Below are 16,807 nucleotides of genomic sequence, written 5' to 3' on the forward strand. Positions count from 1 at the left end.
CAAAAGATTCTCTGGTTTTAGGTCCCTGTGGACAATGTTCTTGCTGTGAATATAAACCAGTGCTTCACACAGGTCAGTGATCATGACAGCAGCATCATGCTCCGTGAACTTCACACTTTCTATGATTGCATCAAATAAGTCTCCTCCTGGGACATACTCCAGGATTAGGTAGATCTCAGCCTCTGTCTCATACACCTCAATTAAGCTTACTATATTGGGATGAGAGAGACTCCGAATAATCAGAATTTCACTTTCCATCATGTCCTCCTTCCCCTTCAGTTTGGATTTATCAACAATTTTCATAGCATAGATCTGATTGGAATCACAGTGGCGACATTCCTTCACCACTGCAAAGTTCCCATCCCCAATAGTTCTGCCAATCTCATAGTGTTTTTCCACATCAGTTCTGCTTTTAATGGCATACCTCCGGCTTGTGCTTTCCAATCCCTGAGCTTTGCTGTCTTCTTTATTCACTCTGCGCTCCCCTGTTTTTTCTCGTCGAGTCATGTCACTCTCTCTACATGTGACATTCCCCTCTCTTCTGACAGCTTCCTCTTTAGACCTTTGTCCCTCTCTGCCCTCCCTATGTGTTTTAGACATTTTCTCAGCATCCCTCAGAGTGTCTTTCTTTAGCCAACCGCTTTGGTTCATTACACAGCTACTTCCATTATCTTCCTTCACTTCATGAGATAGCTGGAGCCCTTCTACAGCATTCTTCCTGATTTTTACTACTTCCTTCCCATGGTTTTCATGCTTCTCCACATCCCTTTCTTTCTCAATGCTCCTTTTTTGCTTCTCCAGCCCTTCATTAACAATCCTGTGTAGCGGCTTCCACATCCTCCTACTGCCATTATCTTTCCAGCCAACTTCCTCACCCTCCAGACAATTTTCAGAAGATTTTCGGCAGTTCCTGACTTTTGCATTTCTTTCTACATGGTACCTCTGACATGCACCTGCGTTCAAGTCTCTGTTCTCAAACGAGGCCTCAGCCTGCCTTTCCCTCTGTAACTTTTCTCTGGCCTGCCTTTCCTGTTCGCACTTCTCACACCTCAGCACCTCCTCCGAACTCTCTTCTAAGCCTTCCTCAGAACTCCTCTCATGGTTAAGGTATCTTTCACTTTCTCGTGTTTTTCTAGAAGGCTTCACTCCAGGCTCACCACTCCAGCTCTCTCTAGTCCACTTTTTTTTGGTTCTCATTTTTTCCTCTTGCTTTGTCTTGGCTTGACTTTTTCCTTCATGTCCAGCTACCAGTTGGGAAGACAAGCCATCGCTGCAGTTCTTGGTCATTTCTGTCTCATCAAAGCCACTGTCTACTTTCGAGGCCTTGTCATACAGCCTGCTCTTCAGTTTTTGGGACTGCTCCTCATTCTGCTGAATGGCAGCACTGCAAGCATAAGGATTTTCAGGATAAAGTTCTTGTAATACCACTTCCAGATCCTTCACAGTGAGGGGCTCCCTTCCCATAGCTATGAACGCATCACCTTCCCTGAAGAACTCAGAAACACTTCGGATTTCTCTGCCTCTCAGATTGTACAGCTTTCTCACACGGTCATTCTTCCAACGAGGAAATCCCAGAGCTTCTGAAATGTCAGCCATCAGCTGCTCAAAGGTCTGGACTGATCTCTTGTTGAGAAGCAAGGTTATCCTCCTGAGCGTGCGGCCGCCAGGTTTCACCACTGTAATTATCCTTGGCTTCACAGGACTGTGCTCTGAATGTATCGTGTGAAAACCATTGCGGGGACTGAAAAATGAGGACCTGTGGCTGCTTTCACCCAAACACGGTTTCCCATAGTTTCCATGACCAACAGGAGGACAAGTCCCGTGTAGTTTCCTCTCTTTTACTTTTGAGCCTGCATCGTGTGGTGAATGGTCCAACAAGCCTTGGCGTCCTAAGGCAAACAAAAAGCAGGCTATCAATTATTTTGCATCATCAGACCTTTTGCAGCAATAGTTTTCTACATGTCAGTGCATGTGACTTCAGAGAGTAGGGGTAGGTGACTTCAGGCTCATAAAGAACTTTTAACTACCACTAAGGAGTATCTCCACATAGTTGCAACTACAAACATTGCCAAGTTTGTGAGAAAATTTAAATTAATTTTGTGACAGGGGAATATAATTAAAAAAGTAATAATATTGAACACAAACAGATCTTTTTTCTAAACCCTCGTATCTTTCAGAAATCCTCAAAGAATAGCAGAATTGCATCCAGATTGTTTAGCATTCTCTTATTAATATATCTCCCATAAACTCACTCAATTCTTTTCTGAACCCAATTGCAATTTTGGCCTCTATAAACCCCATGGCAACAAGTCCCACAATTACACTGCATGAAGTAAAATAAACTAATTATTTGTGTTTTAAAATTACTACCAGATGGCACTCTGTGTGCAACCTTACGTTTTTATAAATAATTATCTCTTCTTCATTTTCCCTGGACCTTCTATAGCAAATTAAATAAATGAAATTACACATTACTTGTGCTATAATTTTTACAACAATTTTATAGGTCATCTAATAGTAATGTAACTTAACTTTTTGTCTTAAAGAAAGGCCATCTTAGTTTTGTTTGATAATTGCAGTCATGGTTTTCAATACTTTGGTTTGACTTCTTTTTTCTAAAAATTATGTAAAATCGCACAAGGTTCCGAGTATTCTCTGGAGACATTGACATTTCATCTTAGAACATCATCAAAGAAAATGGCACCATTTGTTACGTGTAATTGTGAAAAGGAAAAACAGAAACATAACATATGGTTATGGACAAACCAAGCTCTAACATAATGTCTATCAACAATAAGCTAAGAACAAAAACGTCCCCTGAAAGTATTGTGAGCTGTTGTACTTGCTATGATTAAAACCTGCTTACAATGCATTTATTTTCAGCTAAAGAAGTAAACTTTCAGGAGATCACACTATGTTTCCAACTCCATTTAATAGCCTTGCTCTTCAGTTGGGAACAAACCTTCAATATATATGAACTAACAGTACCAATGCAAAAGAAAACAGCCAAAATGGTTACTGAACCATTACAAGGAAATTTCTGTACACCAATGGCTCATCTCCCAGAGAATCATGTCCATTTTCATACATTACTGTGATTGCATAGTTACAGTGCAGTGGGCAAATCCTCAAAAGAAAATCTGCACATATCAGCATTTCTCTTGGTGTTAGGCTCAAGCCTACTACATTTTGGGTTTCAAGTGCAAGAAAAGCCATTTTCAGTATTTCATGCTATGTATTTTTATTTGCCCTTTCCATCAAGGGATAATAGAGTGAAGAAGAGATATGCCTCCTCACCTAGAACAACAAACAAAAGGGAAAACTGCAGAAGTGCTGCAACACAGCATTCACTTGCCCTGCCTCAAAAAATACCCAATAGGCCAGGGCTTGAGTGTGGAAAGCACATGAAGAGACACTGTTACAGAATCCACTCTGCTGTTGGCTCTGCTTGATGCAGGATGATGGACACTCCTTAGCTGTAATACTCTCACCAGCTAAGCGCTGTGTGCCCCCCGGCATGTCCCTTAACTCTTGGCTTCATTTTCTTCCCCTGCCAAATGAGATAGATGCTTCTTCTCCAAACAAATATTACAAAGAAGCCCAGCTGCCAGCATGCTGATTGAAGACGTAAGCATTATATAAGAGCTACGTGTGACTAATGCTTGGTGGTTGTACAAGTTATTTCTGTCTTCATTCTGCTTTTTAAGGATGATCTCTTGTTATCAAAAGATGACTACATATGTGCTAGTGATTTTTCAACAATCATGTGTTTACATTCCACCCAGAATAAAGCTTGCTGTGAATGGAGGCAAAAAAAAAAAAAAAAAAAATCAGCTGTAATAACAGTTCTCTGAAATCTAAATCAACTTCACAACATCTTAGTTACCAGGAACCGATGAAGCTCTGAATTTAATCAGCATTTCCAGGTTCTTGCGTACCCACTGTCATCAAAGCTTTATCTTGCTTATGGGAATTGTGAGTGACATTTTTACTGCTTATAATCTTGGTACAACATAAAAACAATGGTGCACTAATAATGACTTTTCCCACAGATTATTTTCCTCCCAGTCATGCTGCTATTATACCTTTCTATAAACCACTGATTTTAAGTGCTTGGTTGTACTGTTGATTGTTTCAATTACCCAGGCATCAATTATGTTTCCTTTCTTCACTAAATTGGCTAGGCCTTAAGGAGAAGCCAAGTTTATTTTTTAATTCTGTAACTAATGGAATAAGAGCAGTTTTATGTCATTATAAAGAACAATACAGGAATGTTTTGTTCTTTTTAAACTGACTTGATTCCTAGCCAAAAGCACTTTGACAAAAGCCACAAGTTGATATCCAACAATGTTCAGAATAAGAGTAGAATTGCAATATGCAACATGCATCTTTTTCTATGATGGGAAAGAAAATAACTGCTTAAATCAATGTATGAAAGAATCTTCTAATATTTTCCAAGAAAAAGGGAAGTGTCAAATTTTGTCAAAGTGGTGGTCACAATGACTGTATATTACATACAATTAAAAATTCACTTCAGTTGCCTGTTACAACTATTTCAGTCATAATTTCTGTTGTTTTCCAGTTATGCTATATTTAACTGATATACAAGAAGCGAGCCTCAATCTGTCAGGAAAATGCACATGCTTAAAGCAGTAACAAGCATTTCTAGAAAGCCTTCAAAGGTCACAAGCATACCCAAATCCTATAGCTACAATTTATATTGCTTCAAAATCTTGTTTCCATATTTATATACAAGTGGGAGAAGGAGGAAGAGGGAGGTGGTATGAGAAACACACTTCAATGAGTTCAAGTACTGGCAAATTATACATCTGAGAATAAAGTGTGCTTTTTCTTTTGCTGTCCTCCTCAGAGCTAATGATTATTAAATATAAGTATTTCTTAGAAATGTTAAAATGGGTTGATGAGTGTGTTTGGTTTTATCTGTCCACATATGTTGGTGTATTATGGTTTATCAATGGTGCAGCATGGCCAAGGAGGATGCTGAGGCTGCTACTGTGGACAGGCAGGGGTGAGGCAACACAGCTGGTCAAGGGCACCCTGCACACCACCTAAACTGTGCCCATGGGCACAGGAAAACAAAAACTGGAACCCATGGAGCAATACAGAGATCCACATCATGAAGTCTTGATGGTCTTGTAGGGCAAACACTCACACCAAGTCCCTAGAGGAGCATAGAGGATGGAACAAACTGGGATTTGGGGGCTCAAACAGGTAGCAGAAACAAGAAATTCAGCACCTATGACCAAAGCACACGTGCTCCTTAGGGAGAAAATGTGGTGCCTCGCAGGGAGCACAGCTGCTGTGGTTAATTTTTAAAATTTACAAATCGTTTCTGATCATGAGAGTCCAACCCACTGTAGGGCTGGGGAGGGTGGGAAACTATGGGGGAGAAATCACAAAAAGTCCTCTAGAAGACCTTTTTTTGGAGTGTTTTGGATCATATCCTGGACATGGAGTAAGATTAAATTAATTCTGAAGACTTAAGCTCTGAAGAAGTTGTGTATACAGAGAATCAACATCTATATCTTAAGGAATTGCCTGGCTACACCAGCTAAAAAAGTAGACTAATGGGACTTGCCACAGGTAAAAATATATTGCTGCCATTTGTGTTTCAAAACTTATCCTTTCCCTTGGCCATAAGCTTTTGTTCATTAATTAAAATATTGCCACTCAGCTTGCATTCTTCTTGGCTCTCCTGCTGGTGATTACAGTTTCAGTAATTAACTGAATGGTTTACCATTCTGCTATCAAGTCACAGGTTGAAGGGGAATTAAATTTTTACAAGGAGTTTTACAACACAATTTAAAACAGGAGGCAGCAGTGAAATAGGATCTAGGTATGGCGTTGCTTTCTGGGAATAAAATGGTGTTATTTAAGCCCTCCAATTTCTTTAGGAGGCTTCACTTACAAAAGCAACCATGAAAACACCCCAAAACATTAGCAGCAACTAAACTTGCACATGACAAACTGTGTATCTGGGAGTTGTTTTGATAGACTGGTCCCAATATAGGACAAACAAAACACTGTTTCAAATGGGCAGAGAAAGGACAGGAGTAAAAATGTCTATTTTTTCCTTAAGGAAATTCCTGCTGAGGGCACGTAAAACAAAGACCACAGGGGGAAAAAAAGAATAATTTTACTTGTAACAGAAAACGTTTGATTCATTTCACAGCACTAACAAGTATCTTCAAGTACTTGTGTATGAAGAATGCCTCTGGCACAGAACTTGGAGCAGCCAAGTACGTAGCTTGTGTGGGTTACCCGTGTGCATCAGCAGTTGGCTCCAGGACACAATCCAAGTCCTCTAGAAATGTACCATCTTGATCTCCTCTCCTTGCTGTAAATTATTTAAAGTTGCAACTTCCAGGGCTAATGCACACTGTTAGTGCCCAGGACTGAAGCAGTAGTACGGCAAGTCCCAATTCACTAAATTAGATGCACAGAAACAAAACATGATCACAGGCATCCTTTTACAGCAAGTAAATTTTACATTATCTACAGCCATACTGTTGGAAACACTACTGGTGAATTTTTCTCTAAGGAGTCATACCTTCTCTTTCCTCCCCTGGCATGTTTTACATCATTTTAGGGCAGAGATTTTGTTTGAGTCAGGACTGGTGGTTATTTCAGCAACAACAAGAGGCAGACACGCTGCATCCGTTTTGACCAGATAAAATCCTGAGTAGGAAAAGAAAGTCAAATTTCACAAGGACTGGATGAAGACAGTGTCAAATGTTGCAGGACAGTTGCTGCTAGTTCCAGCCTGAGCAAGCTCCAAATGCTCACTCAGCTCACTCAGAGGTATGGAATTGAAAATGGAAAAGGAAACCTAGTGAAGAACTGGACTGGGAGGATAAGAGCAAAGAGGAATTGTGACAGACTGCAGAGAATGAAGCAAAGAGTGCCATAGTCAGACACTGTCTGACACACAGCAGTTCCTATGAACTTTTATACTGGCTGATGGCAATTTCCCTGAACTTTACTGACACAGTGGAAGCAGATGGAGACTGTAATAGGGAAGCAGTAAAATATGAGAATAAGAGTGGATCAAGAAGTCAGGTAGAATGCCAAACTTAGACAAAGGGATGGGATTGGAAGTCAGCAACAGAACTATCCTCACAGGGTCTGCCCCTTTGCAGTTCTCCATAAAGGATATCTACCTGCTTTTGTTGTCACTTGCCCTATTAGCTTATGTTGATTTATATTTTTTTAAATAACAGGAAGAACTACATGCACACAAACAGGTGACTACATTAAGAGAATATTAGCAAGGTCCTCAGTGAGACAGGAGAAAATTAAAGTTATCAACCACATCCTGCATGGCATCAAAAGCAGTGTGGCCAGCAAGGGAAGGGAGGTGATTCTCCCACACCACTCTACTCTCAAGAGACCTGAGGTGCTGCACCCACCTCTGGGGCCCCCAACATATGAAGGATGTGGACCTGTTGGAGCAACTCCAGAGGAGGGCATGAAGGTGATCAAAGGGCTGGAGCACCTCTCCCATGAAGACAGACAGAGTTGAGGATGGTCAGCCTGGAGAAGGCAGCAGCTCTGTGCATACCTTAGAACGGCCTTTCAGAACCTAAAGAGACCTAGGAGAGAGCTGGAGAGGAATTTTACCAGGGCATGGAGTGATAGGACAAGGGGGAATGGCTTTAAACTGAAAGAGGAGAGACTTAGATTAGATTAGATGTGAGGAAGAAATTTTTACTGTGAGGGTGGTGATACAGGTTGGCAGAGAAATTGTGGCTGCCCCATTGCTGGCAGTGTTCAAGATGGGGCTCAGAGGAAGCTGGTGTAGTATAAGGTGTCCCTGCCTGCGGCAGAGGGCTTGGAACTAGATGATCTTCAAGGTCACTTCCAACCCAAATCACTTACTTTGGGAATTCACTTCATCCTTGCATACAAGACAGTTTAGAAACATACAGTTTTTCTAATGCCTACTCCAGGGTACAGTGGATCCTCTTTTACAGGTAAACTGGATTAAGGACTGTGTTGTAGGAAAATACACATAACTAGAAGAGCTGAAAAGTGTGTGAAAAAATATAGGAAGAACAGTTTCTCTGCTTAGGGAAGTGCAGCCCCGAAGAACTGGATTTCGTCTCAACCAATTCCACTGAGTTTCAAAGCAATCAATGTAATCTATGCTTTTCAGAGAGGATCAGAGTCTGGTAGCCAAAACAACATTCTGAGACCGGATCCACAAACCTGCTCAGTGCTCACAGGTGCAAGGGCACATACTGAAAGAGGCACTTCAGACAACAAGATAATACAACACAACACATAGATAATGTTAAATCATCCCAAAATTCAGGACCTGGGCATCTCAAGTTGCTTTCTTCCCCAGATTACAGTACTTTTGACTTTATTTTCTATGCCTTGGCTGCCACTGAATGCACTACAAGCCCTCCCTTTTCAGGTATCAGAGATAGGCTAATCCATATCTGCTACTGTAGAAATAACCATGACAGAAAAGCCCAGACGTTAATAAGCCTGTTTTAACAACAGGGTTCAAAAAACACTCAGCAGGAGGCATGAAATGCCAGGGTAAACAGCAGAGTAGATGCTCATTAGGAAAGCTTTGTCCATCACGTACGCTGATGGAGACAGAGCCCCTGGGGATAAAAAAAGCAGCTTCTGGTAACGTAATAATGTGTATCTCTTAATGCACGGGAACATGGGTTGGGGGAATAGCAGTGCTAATCAATAGTCATAAAAGCTTGACTTTGTAACCTGAATAATATTAGATTTTAAGTACCTCGCCTCATAGAAATACATGTTTTAATACATTGAAGAAAAGCATTGAACAAGCCGTACGTGTTCAGAATATATTTGATGGTAAAGCAGTTATAAAATATACTATGCAATAAAATATTATTGTAAATTATATGGTGTTATAACCATGGTTTCCTAAACCAAATAAAAGAAGCACAGTCTTTTTAGATGAACAAGGTGTATTTTATTCAATTAGATTAATTGAATTTGAAAAAAAACCAACAAAGTCATCATGGTATTTGCATGAATTCTTATCTGCATTAGCTACTGGAGCAGAAGGAAAACAAAACCATGTTCAATATCACGAATATCACTTACCAGCTGGATTCTTTCAAAAACAGTTTTAATACTGTCACAATGAAAAAAAAAAGGGGGGGAGGGGCACAGAATCAGTTATCAGTTTAATTTCTATAACATCCTTTCTGCTACCCTAATGGATATTTCCAGTCATACTCATGCCAGCACTTCCATGTCTGATATGCACCAGTGTAGTGGATATCAACTGCTGACCCAGTCTAACCTGATTTGTAGAAAATGAAAATCATTCAGCAGTTCAGAGAGTGTTCTAAGTTCACTGAAGAAAAACTAATTTGGGCTCACATACAGAAAGAAAAAAAAAGTCAGAATAATATCTCTATCTCATAAATATACAGTTTTAGCCCTAAAAGATCACATAAAATTAGTATGATGGGATTCCAAGTTCTTTGTCTTTCACAATTTCACATCAAGCATGCTTAAATTCGCATGCAATATTATTTTTCCTTTAACTGTCAGCCCTGCAAACTCAGCTGTGTGTCAAGTTGGGTTCCTTCTGTCCCATACATCACCAACAGAATTAAAGTTTCTCCCGGCCAAATGTGTCTGGTCCCATTAGGTGAGTTTCCAAAGTGTCAGCTGCGAGGAAGGAAAATGTCCTTAGTGGCTACACCTGGACTGCAGGACTACGGGAGACATGCACCTCTGGACCCACTCCCTGGCTTCATGAGGGCAGGCAAGACGACTTCAAAACTCTGCATTGTACACCTTATCTTCAGCACTTCTGCTTTTTATTTTCAGAACAAACATACACTGTGTCATGCAAACTGCAAACTAGAGTTCCCCAAACCTTTCAGTCTCATAAGTATCTGTTCTCATTCTTCCCCAGTCTCTCACACTAGCAAGAAAGAAGTGACTCTACTCTCTTCCCCCTGGCCCTTTATCTCACTCCCTTTTCACTGCCCGCTCTGAGACACAAACCTTGGAATTAATGGGAGATCCTAGAGGACAAAGAGCACCAGAGCAGCTAAAATCAGGCTGATGTTACAGCAAAGGAGTTCCTAAGATGGGAAGGACTATCTAGAATGACAGACTGAAGGGAAAACTTTGCAGCTGGCTGGACTTCAGCAGAGGGAGGGAGCCTGAGGGATGCCCACATTGGAAATCCCTCTCTGTGGCTAGAAGAGCTCTGGACTTTTCCATTCTGAGGATGGATGGTGCCTCTGTGAAACCCTAAGCCCCAGTGTGAGTGTTATCCCACAGCAAAATGCTTGTAGGAGGCTCAGCATGCCACAGCATGTGACCGTATTTACTGTATGAGAATCACGATGGATAAGTGACATTTAGCAGCCACCTTTCCTTCTTTCTCCACAAAGAAGATAAACTTAGAGTTTTCTCTACTTCTTCCCCCCCTCACCACGCCCCCCCTTCTCCACTAGATGTTCAGAGCCCCTTTGCAGTCTGTACTGGTGCTCTCCTGTCCAGCTCCTCCAAGAAGGGACCAGCAGGGTCTGGATTGCTGCAGGGCAGCCTGGGTTGCTCTCTGTGTTACACTTCCCTTTCCAACCCGGCAACAGTGGCTGGGCAAAAATTACCTTCCCAGCTGCTTATCTTCTTCCCCTGCAGGCTCACAACCACGCCACTGTACCGCTGCAGGTTTTCTAAATCAAGCCATTTGTAATTAAAAAATAAAATATTTACAGCAAACACAGATGGTTACTGCCATGTGTTAGTGTTAAACTGAGCTGAATCACACCCGGAGCAGCAGATGAAGGTAAAGATTTCATGGAGTCTGGTAATGACTCACAAGTACCATCATTTTTACTTTTTTTTGGAGCAGAACCCCACTTTCATTATCTCCTTTCTGACATTTTAAGGGTAGCAAATTAAAAAGCAAGCATAAAGGAAGTCTTACAGAGAAGTATACAGATGCATAATCTGTAAAGAACTATGTGAAATGTAAGACTGCACGTGAAATGAATCAGTGCCTTTGGAGGTGTGAGGCTTGGTTTAAGTTGCATAAAACCAAAAAAAGAATATTATGAAACTGCTCATTTATTTAATTTCTTTCAAAGATGACAGGCTGTGTATTTTATTGGGAGCAGCCATGGCTGCTTTCTGTAGTTTGACTGCTTTAGGGTCTGCCCCAGTAACCAGGGAAGTCAGCTCTGCAGTCCAGGAACTTCCATCAGGGATCTTTCAGGAAAGGGACAGAACTGACAGAGGGAAACAAAAACATCTTACACAACTGTGGCATTTGCCAGAATCCATCTGGCAAAGCTCTCCATATGTTTCTCCAGGCTCACTGTACACGGAGTTTCACTTTCACGTTGATGCTCTTGACTCCTGAAGTACCTTATATTTCAAATTAATTATTCATGTTTCATTACAAAGTAAGCTTTCAACAGCTTTTTAGCCCTGTTAGCCAACAATGCCCCAAAGGAGCAGGATTCTGTTTCTTCTTGTGGGAGACTTTATTTGCATTGCTTCCTAAATCTCAACTTGATGACTAATCAGTTGCAACTGAGCAAACCCAGTGAAAATAAAAGAGCCTGCAGAGGTGTCACCGAGAGTTTAATTAAGCTTCCAGATCTTTTATTACCAATAACCTCGTTGCATAACTGAAGGAAAGACCCAGCCAGAGTCTGATTCTCCATCTGGTTTGCAAAAGGGGAAATCACACAGAAGTTTTCTTTGTAAATATAGCACATTTAAGAGATGCTAACTCACACACAAAAGTAGAATTCCCAACCCCACTATTACAGAACCGCTTTCTCAGAGGAGACTCGTCTATTAAAGACAACATTGCAAAATAAATTGTTTCACAGGACTTATAAAAGAAAATGGGTTTCTCAGGGAAAACTGTAAGCCAGTGCTAATTAGACTCAAAAGCATGATGACAAACAGAAAGATCATGATTTGCACATCACCAGACACTTCTCAGCATTTCCATCAACTACATTATTTGGGGTGATGAGAAGACTAAAACCTGGAGAATACGTGCAGGCTAGCACTACTGATGGAGTGGGAGATGGTGTTTTCAGAATGTCTACGGAGAGCATCCTCCACGAATATATGGTATCATTGTTTTGCATTCTTACAATAATTAGACTGAGTAAACAGTGCCAGCAACAGAGAGAAGATGGTAAACACGGCTGACTTTCTTTTGCAGTGAAAGCTAACTACTGCTAGGTAAGATGGACAATGTGCAAGCATTACCAAAACTCCAAATTTATATTAGAATCAACCAAGGCAGTAGCTCCCCCTCTTTTTCATTGTTTCCAGAATCTAGTGAACACTCCAAAAGGACACACCCTATACCCTGAAATTGAGAAAAACATAGAAAACAGTATACTGTTAAGAAGAGAAGTGTCATATTCACCTCTTCAACTACCACATTTTCAGCTCTGATCCAAGTTGCACTGGAGCTAATTAAAAGATCCCCATTAGCTTCAGTGAAATCTGGATCAGATTTGAAGCTGCTAAAATCACCATAATGTTCTGATTCTAATTACATTTACAAGAAAGATTCTAATTATATTTACAAGAAAATCTATATAACACTAATTTCAAATGTTGTTAAATGTCAAGGAATCATCAAGTTAAAGGGAATGAGAAAATCAGTGACAGAAACCAACTCAATGTGCCCTAGAGCTGTTGGAAGAGAAGGAAGGACCATGAACTTCCCTTATTTTTACAAAACTATAGATGTTTCTGCAGAAAACAAGCTAAGCTAGGTAATCTTAGAAATGGGGAAATGAATCCCACACAACTTCCCTTAGTCACCACACGTTGTAAGTCCAGACGATGCCAAAATTCTGACGTTTTGCGGAACATGACCAGAAAAAGCAGCAGTGAAAACAGATACAAAGCAAGTAGTGACACTACCCGATAAAGATACATTCTAAAGTCAGGCTAGTAGCCATGCCCAAGGTAATTAACTTCAGTATAAGAAAAACCAATATAGACAAGGTAACTTAAGCACAGCTCAAATTCAGAGGCATGAGCAGCTGCCTCTAACTTGAATTAAACCAAGTTATCTTATCTTTGCTGACAGTTTAAGTCCAATTAGCCAATTCAGGTTAATAAACCACAGACGGAGATTGGTCAGAAGCTAACTCTCAGCTGATGGGTCTGAACATCCTACAAAAATTCTAATGGAAAAGGTCATGCTATTTCAGAAGATCTACACCCATTATACTACAAGAAAGGGACTAACTCAGCAGGATCAGTTTTATCTGGAGAGCTGAAGGGTGGTTTCCTGAGATATAAAATGCAGTCACCTCTTGAGAAGAGCATGAGTTGCTATAATAACTGCACTTCTACTACATAAAGCAGCTGTAATATGTTTTGTAAGCTTCATTTCACTTGCTAACTGTTTTGGGAGTCTGCTGAGTTCTCAACATTTCAAAGTGTCAAAACTGCATTTAGATCATATAAAAAACCACAAGAAGCATCAAGAGAAAAAAGGGGGGCTAAAGTAAAAGGAAACAAGGAGGTGGGAAGACAAACTTGCATGCAAACCTGTATATATGCACATTTTCATGGCTCTATAAAGTTAGTATCAAAGGCATGCATAACAAATTATCAGGTTTGAGGCTAAACTGGTTATACCCCCACACAGGATAGGTTTCAATCTAAATGCTCAGAGGAAGGAGCTAGAAACTTTTCATGCTGTTGCAAGGGGTTGGTTGGGTTCTTGGTTTTGGGCTTGTTCTTTTTTTAAAAAGGAAACCTTTTAGAACTCAGTGTAGCAGAAGTTTCAGCTTATGGGGCTGTTCCCAAACACTGTGTCTCACAACCTGAAAACTACTCCGCTAGCTCAAACCAGTGGCCCGTCCAGTCCTGCTGACATTGCATACTGAATGTACCCTGAGGAAGGCAGAAAATAACACTGCACAGTGAAAAGTTATGGAGTAGTTCTCCTATAAATATCTGTTCAGTTATTAAATAGGAACAAACACAAGTGATATAACTACAGAAGCCAGGGGATGTAAGGGCACAGCCAGCACTCTTCCCGAGAGAGGTCTGGCTACAAGTCACAGCATCCCCATCTGACACAGGAGCCCTCCCCACCCTTTGAGCCCCTGCCTGTAACCCGTGTAGCTTCAGCCCTGGTGATTTCTCAGCTGAGAGAAGATTCACCGGCCTCAAGTGTGTTTTAACACACAGTTGTCCAGTGGTTTAAAACCGTTATACTGCATGCTATTTACTGTTTTTTGCAGCGCATCAGTGTGCCCTAGGCAGCCCACAAGCATTCGTTCCAAGTGAAGTACACTCATGCTGACTATTAAGAGTGCAAGTTACTTCAAATCTTCAATTTTTATGGCAGTACAGATGACACCGTGCGTGCCTTTTGGAGAGGCAAACGCTGACTTCACACTCAGACTTCAAAGCTTGCCCCGGTACTCGCACAGCTGCCGCGGTGGTGCCTCAGCCTCGGAAAGGGGCACAGACGGCGTGACCCGCACCCACCAGCACGGACTGGCTCTCCATCCTGTAGCAGCCCCTCGTTCTGCTTCCCAAAGCAACACACCTCCCAACGAATCCACTTCACTAGTCTCCACTACCGTACAAAACGGGAGGGGGCGAAGGGGCTTCTCTTTAATCCAACACACAGGCAATTAAAGGAACACCGTGAAATAACCACCCCAACTCCGGACCTTCGGGCACCTCCCTCTCCTCCCAAAGCCCTCGCCTCAATCCCACGGCCGAGAGGCATCGCACCTTCCCCCGTCAGTCTCCAGCCCCCATTTCCAGCCCAAACGCCACCGAAAGCTTTCCCCCGCTCCCCGCGGACACGCAAGGACCCGGGCACGAACTTTCGCCGCCGCCGGAGCCGCCCCACGTCCCCGTCAGCCGGGGCGCCGCCAGCTCGCCCCCTCCTCCCAAAACGAGCCCCCCAGCTGGCGACCCGTCGGAGCAAGGTCCTGGTGGCGCGGCGCGGGGGCTGCCCGCGGGGAAGGGGCCGGGGAAGGGGCCGAGGGAAGGGACACTCACCCTGGCAGTGGCAGCAGGCGCCCGCCGCGGGGTGGAGCGGGGGCGGCGCGGCGGCCGGCATGGTGCGGGGGCTCGGCTCGGCTCGGCTGGGGCTAGGGGTGCCCGCACAGCACCGCACGATCCCTCTGATCCGCCTCCCGCCTGCGAGGGCAGTCAGGGAGAGGGAGGGAGGGGACCCGGCGGGGAGGCGGCGCCGCGCACCGGCCACACCGGCGGTCACACCCCCGCACCCCTCCCCGGGGCTGCCCCGCCGGCGGCACCGCCCCGCCGCCGCCGCCTCAGCGCCCGCCCGCCCCCGGACCGCTCCCCGCCCGCCTCCCGCCTTTCCCCAGCGCTGAGCTCGGCCCCAGCCACCGGGATGTCCTCGTTTGCCCCCCAGCCGGGCGCCCGCCCGCCGGGCGCGGGTGTTTGTTCCGTGGCCGGGGGGGCTCCATGCGTCCCCGGGGGTGTCACTGGCTGGCGGGATGTGGGGCGCTGCTCCCAGCCCGCTCATGGGTGAAAACGCTTTTATTGTCGCCCTGTCGATGCCAAGTAGACTTGGTAAATCATTCAAAGAATCACAGCAAATGCTGAGTTGGAAGGGACCCTCAAGGATCGTCGGCCGAGTCCAACTCCGGCCCTGCACAGCACCATCCCCAAGAGTCACACCATGTGCCTGAGAGCATTGTCCAAACACTTCTTGAACTCTATCAGGCTTGGTGCTGTGACCACTTCCCTGGGGAGCCTGTTCCAGTGCCCAACCACCCCCTGGGGGAAGAACCTTTTCCTGATACCCAACCTAAACCTGCCCTGATGCAACTTCAATTTAGCTTGGATTAAAAAAGACAAGCACTAAGCGATGTATATAAAGTGCACGCTGGATGCGTGAACAACTGGTTGCCCAACATCTATGTAAAATATGAGAAGGGACTTTATTTCATCCAGACTGCCCATGGGATGCTACATGGCCGGCATGCCTGAAAAATATGAGAGGGGAGTGATGAGATACAAAGCTGATTTAAGTGTTGTATAAATAGAGATTGGACTGCTTACCATGCTACAAAAGGAGATGCAACATGTACATACCTTCATGGAGGAATACCACAAACTAAAAGGCCCTTCAGTCTTGTAGTTGAAATGGGTAAGAGAGTCGATGTCTGGAAGCTGAAGGTGGGTAAATTCAAATTAGAAGTGTTATCGATGGGAGTGAATAATCATTGGCACAAATTGTGGAGGGAAGCTGTATTTTACTCTTTGGAACTCTCCTAATAGCACAAGATGACTCTGTGGAAAATAATATATAAATACTGTATAAATAACTGATAAATACAGCATCCCAATAAAGAAGTTGGACTTACATGCAAAATAGTGGCTAGAGATATCCAGGTCAGACTAAAAGATGTAGTGTTACATCATTCTGGCCTCAAACTGTGTGAACAGGACGAAGCAGAACATGTTAAACATATACTCTGGTTCTTTAAACAATGTTACAACTAATTTCTGCAGTTGTTGGTATTTCAGTTATTAAACCTATCTTAAGAAATCAGGGACTGTGTTCAGTTCCTGTCTCTGGGACTCCTCTACCAGGTCATTCCACTTTTCTGTGTGTGACCTTTTCAATGTAAAATGTCAATACCAACATCAGTTAAAGGGATTTGCTGTTGATAGATGCAAAATCCTTAGAACAGCTAAGTATCACTTAATTATATTACTCCCTGCAGTTGGCTTCCAAAATAAGAATGTAACATCGCCCGAAAATCAACACTAGATCAGTAAT

General features: G+C 43.0%; 1 protein-coding gene across 1 annotated transcript in view; it reads right to left on the reverse strand.

Moving 5' to 3' along the window:
- Window positions 1–15,245, reverse strand: part of DCLK3 (doublecortin like kinase 3) — a 30,753-nt gene extending 15,508 nt beyond the window's left edge. The window contains exons 1-2 of the mRNA XM_042043563.1: window positions 15,052–15,245; window positions 1–1,889 (exon numbers count right to left, since the gene is read on the reverse strand). Of these exons, the coding sequence (XP_041899497.1) occupies window positions 1–1,889; window positions 15,052–15,112 (1,950 nt within the window). The 5' untranslated portion in view covers window positions 15,113–15,245. The remainder of the gene's footprint in view (window positions 1,890–15,051) is intronic.
- Window positions 15,246–16,807: the final 1,562 nt, after the last annotated feature.

This window comes from Corvus kubaryi, unplaced genomic scaffold, assembly GCF_017639235.1.
Source record: "Corvus kubaryi isolate FWS band 111438036 unplaced genomic scaffold, C.kubaryi_AGA036_p1.0 37398, whole genome shotgun sequence".
In the NCBI taxonomy this organism is placed as follows: domain Eukaryota; kingdom Metazoa; phylum Chordata; class Aves; order Passeriformes; family Corvidae; genus Corvus; species Corvus kubaryi.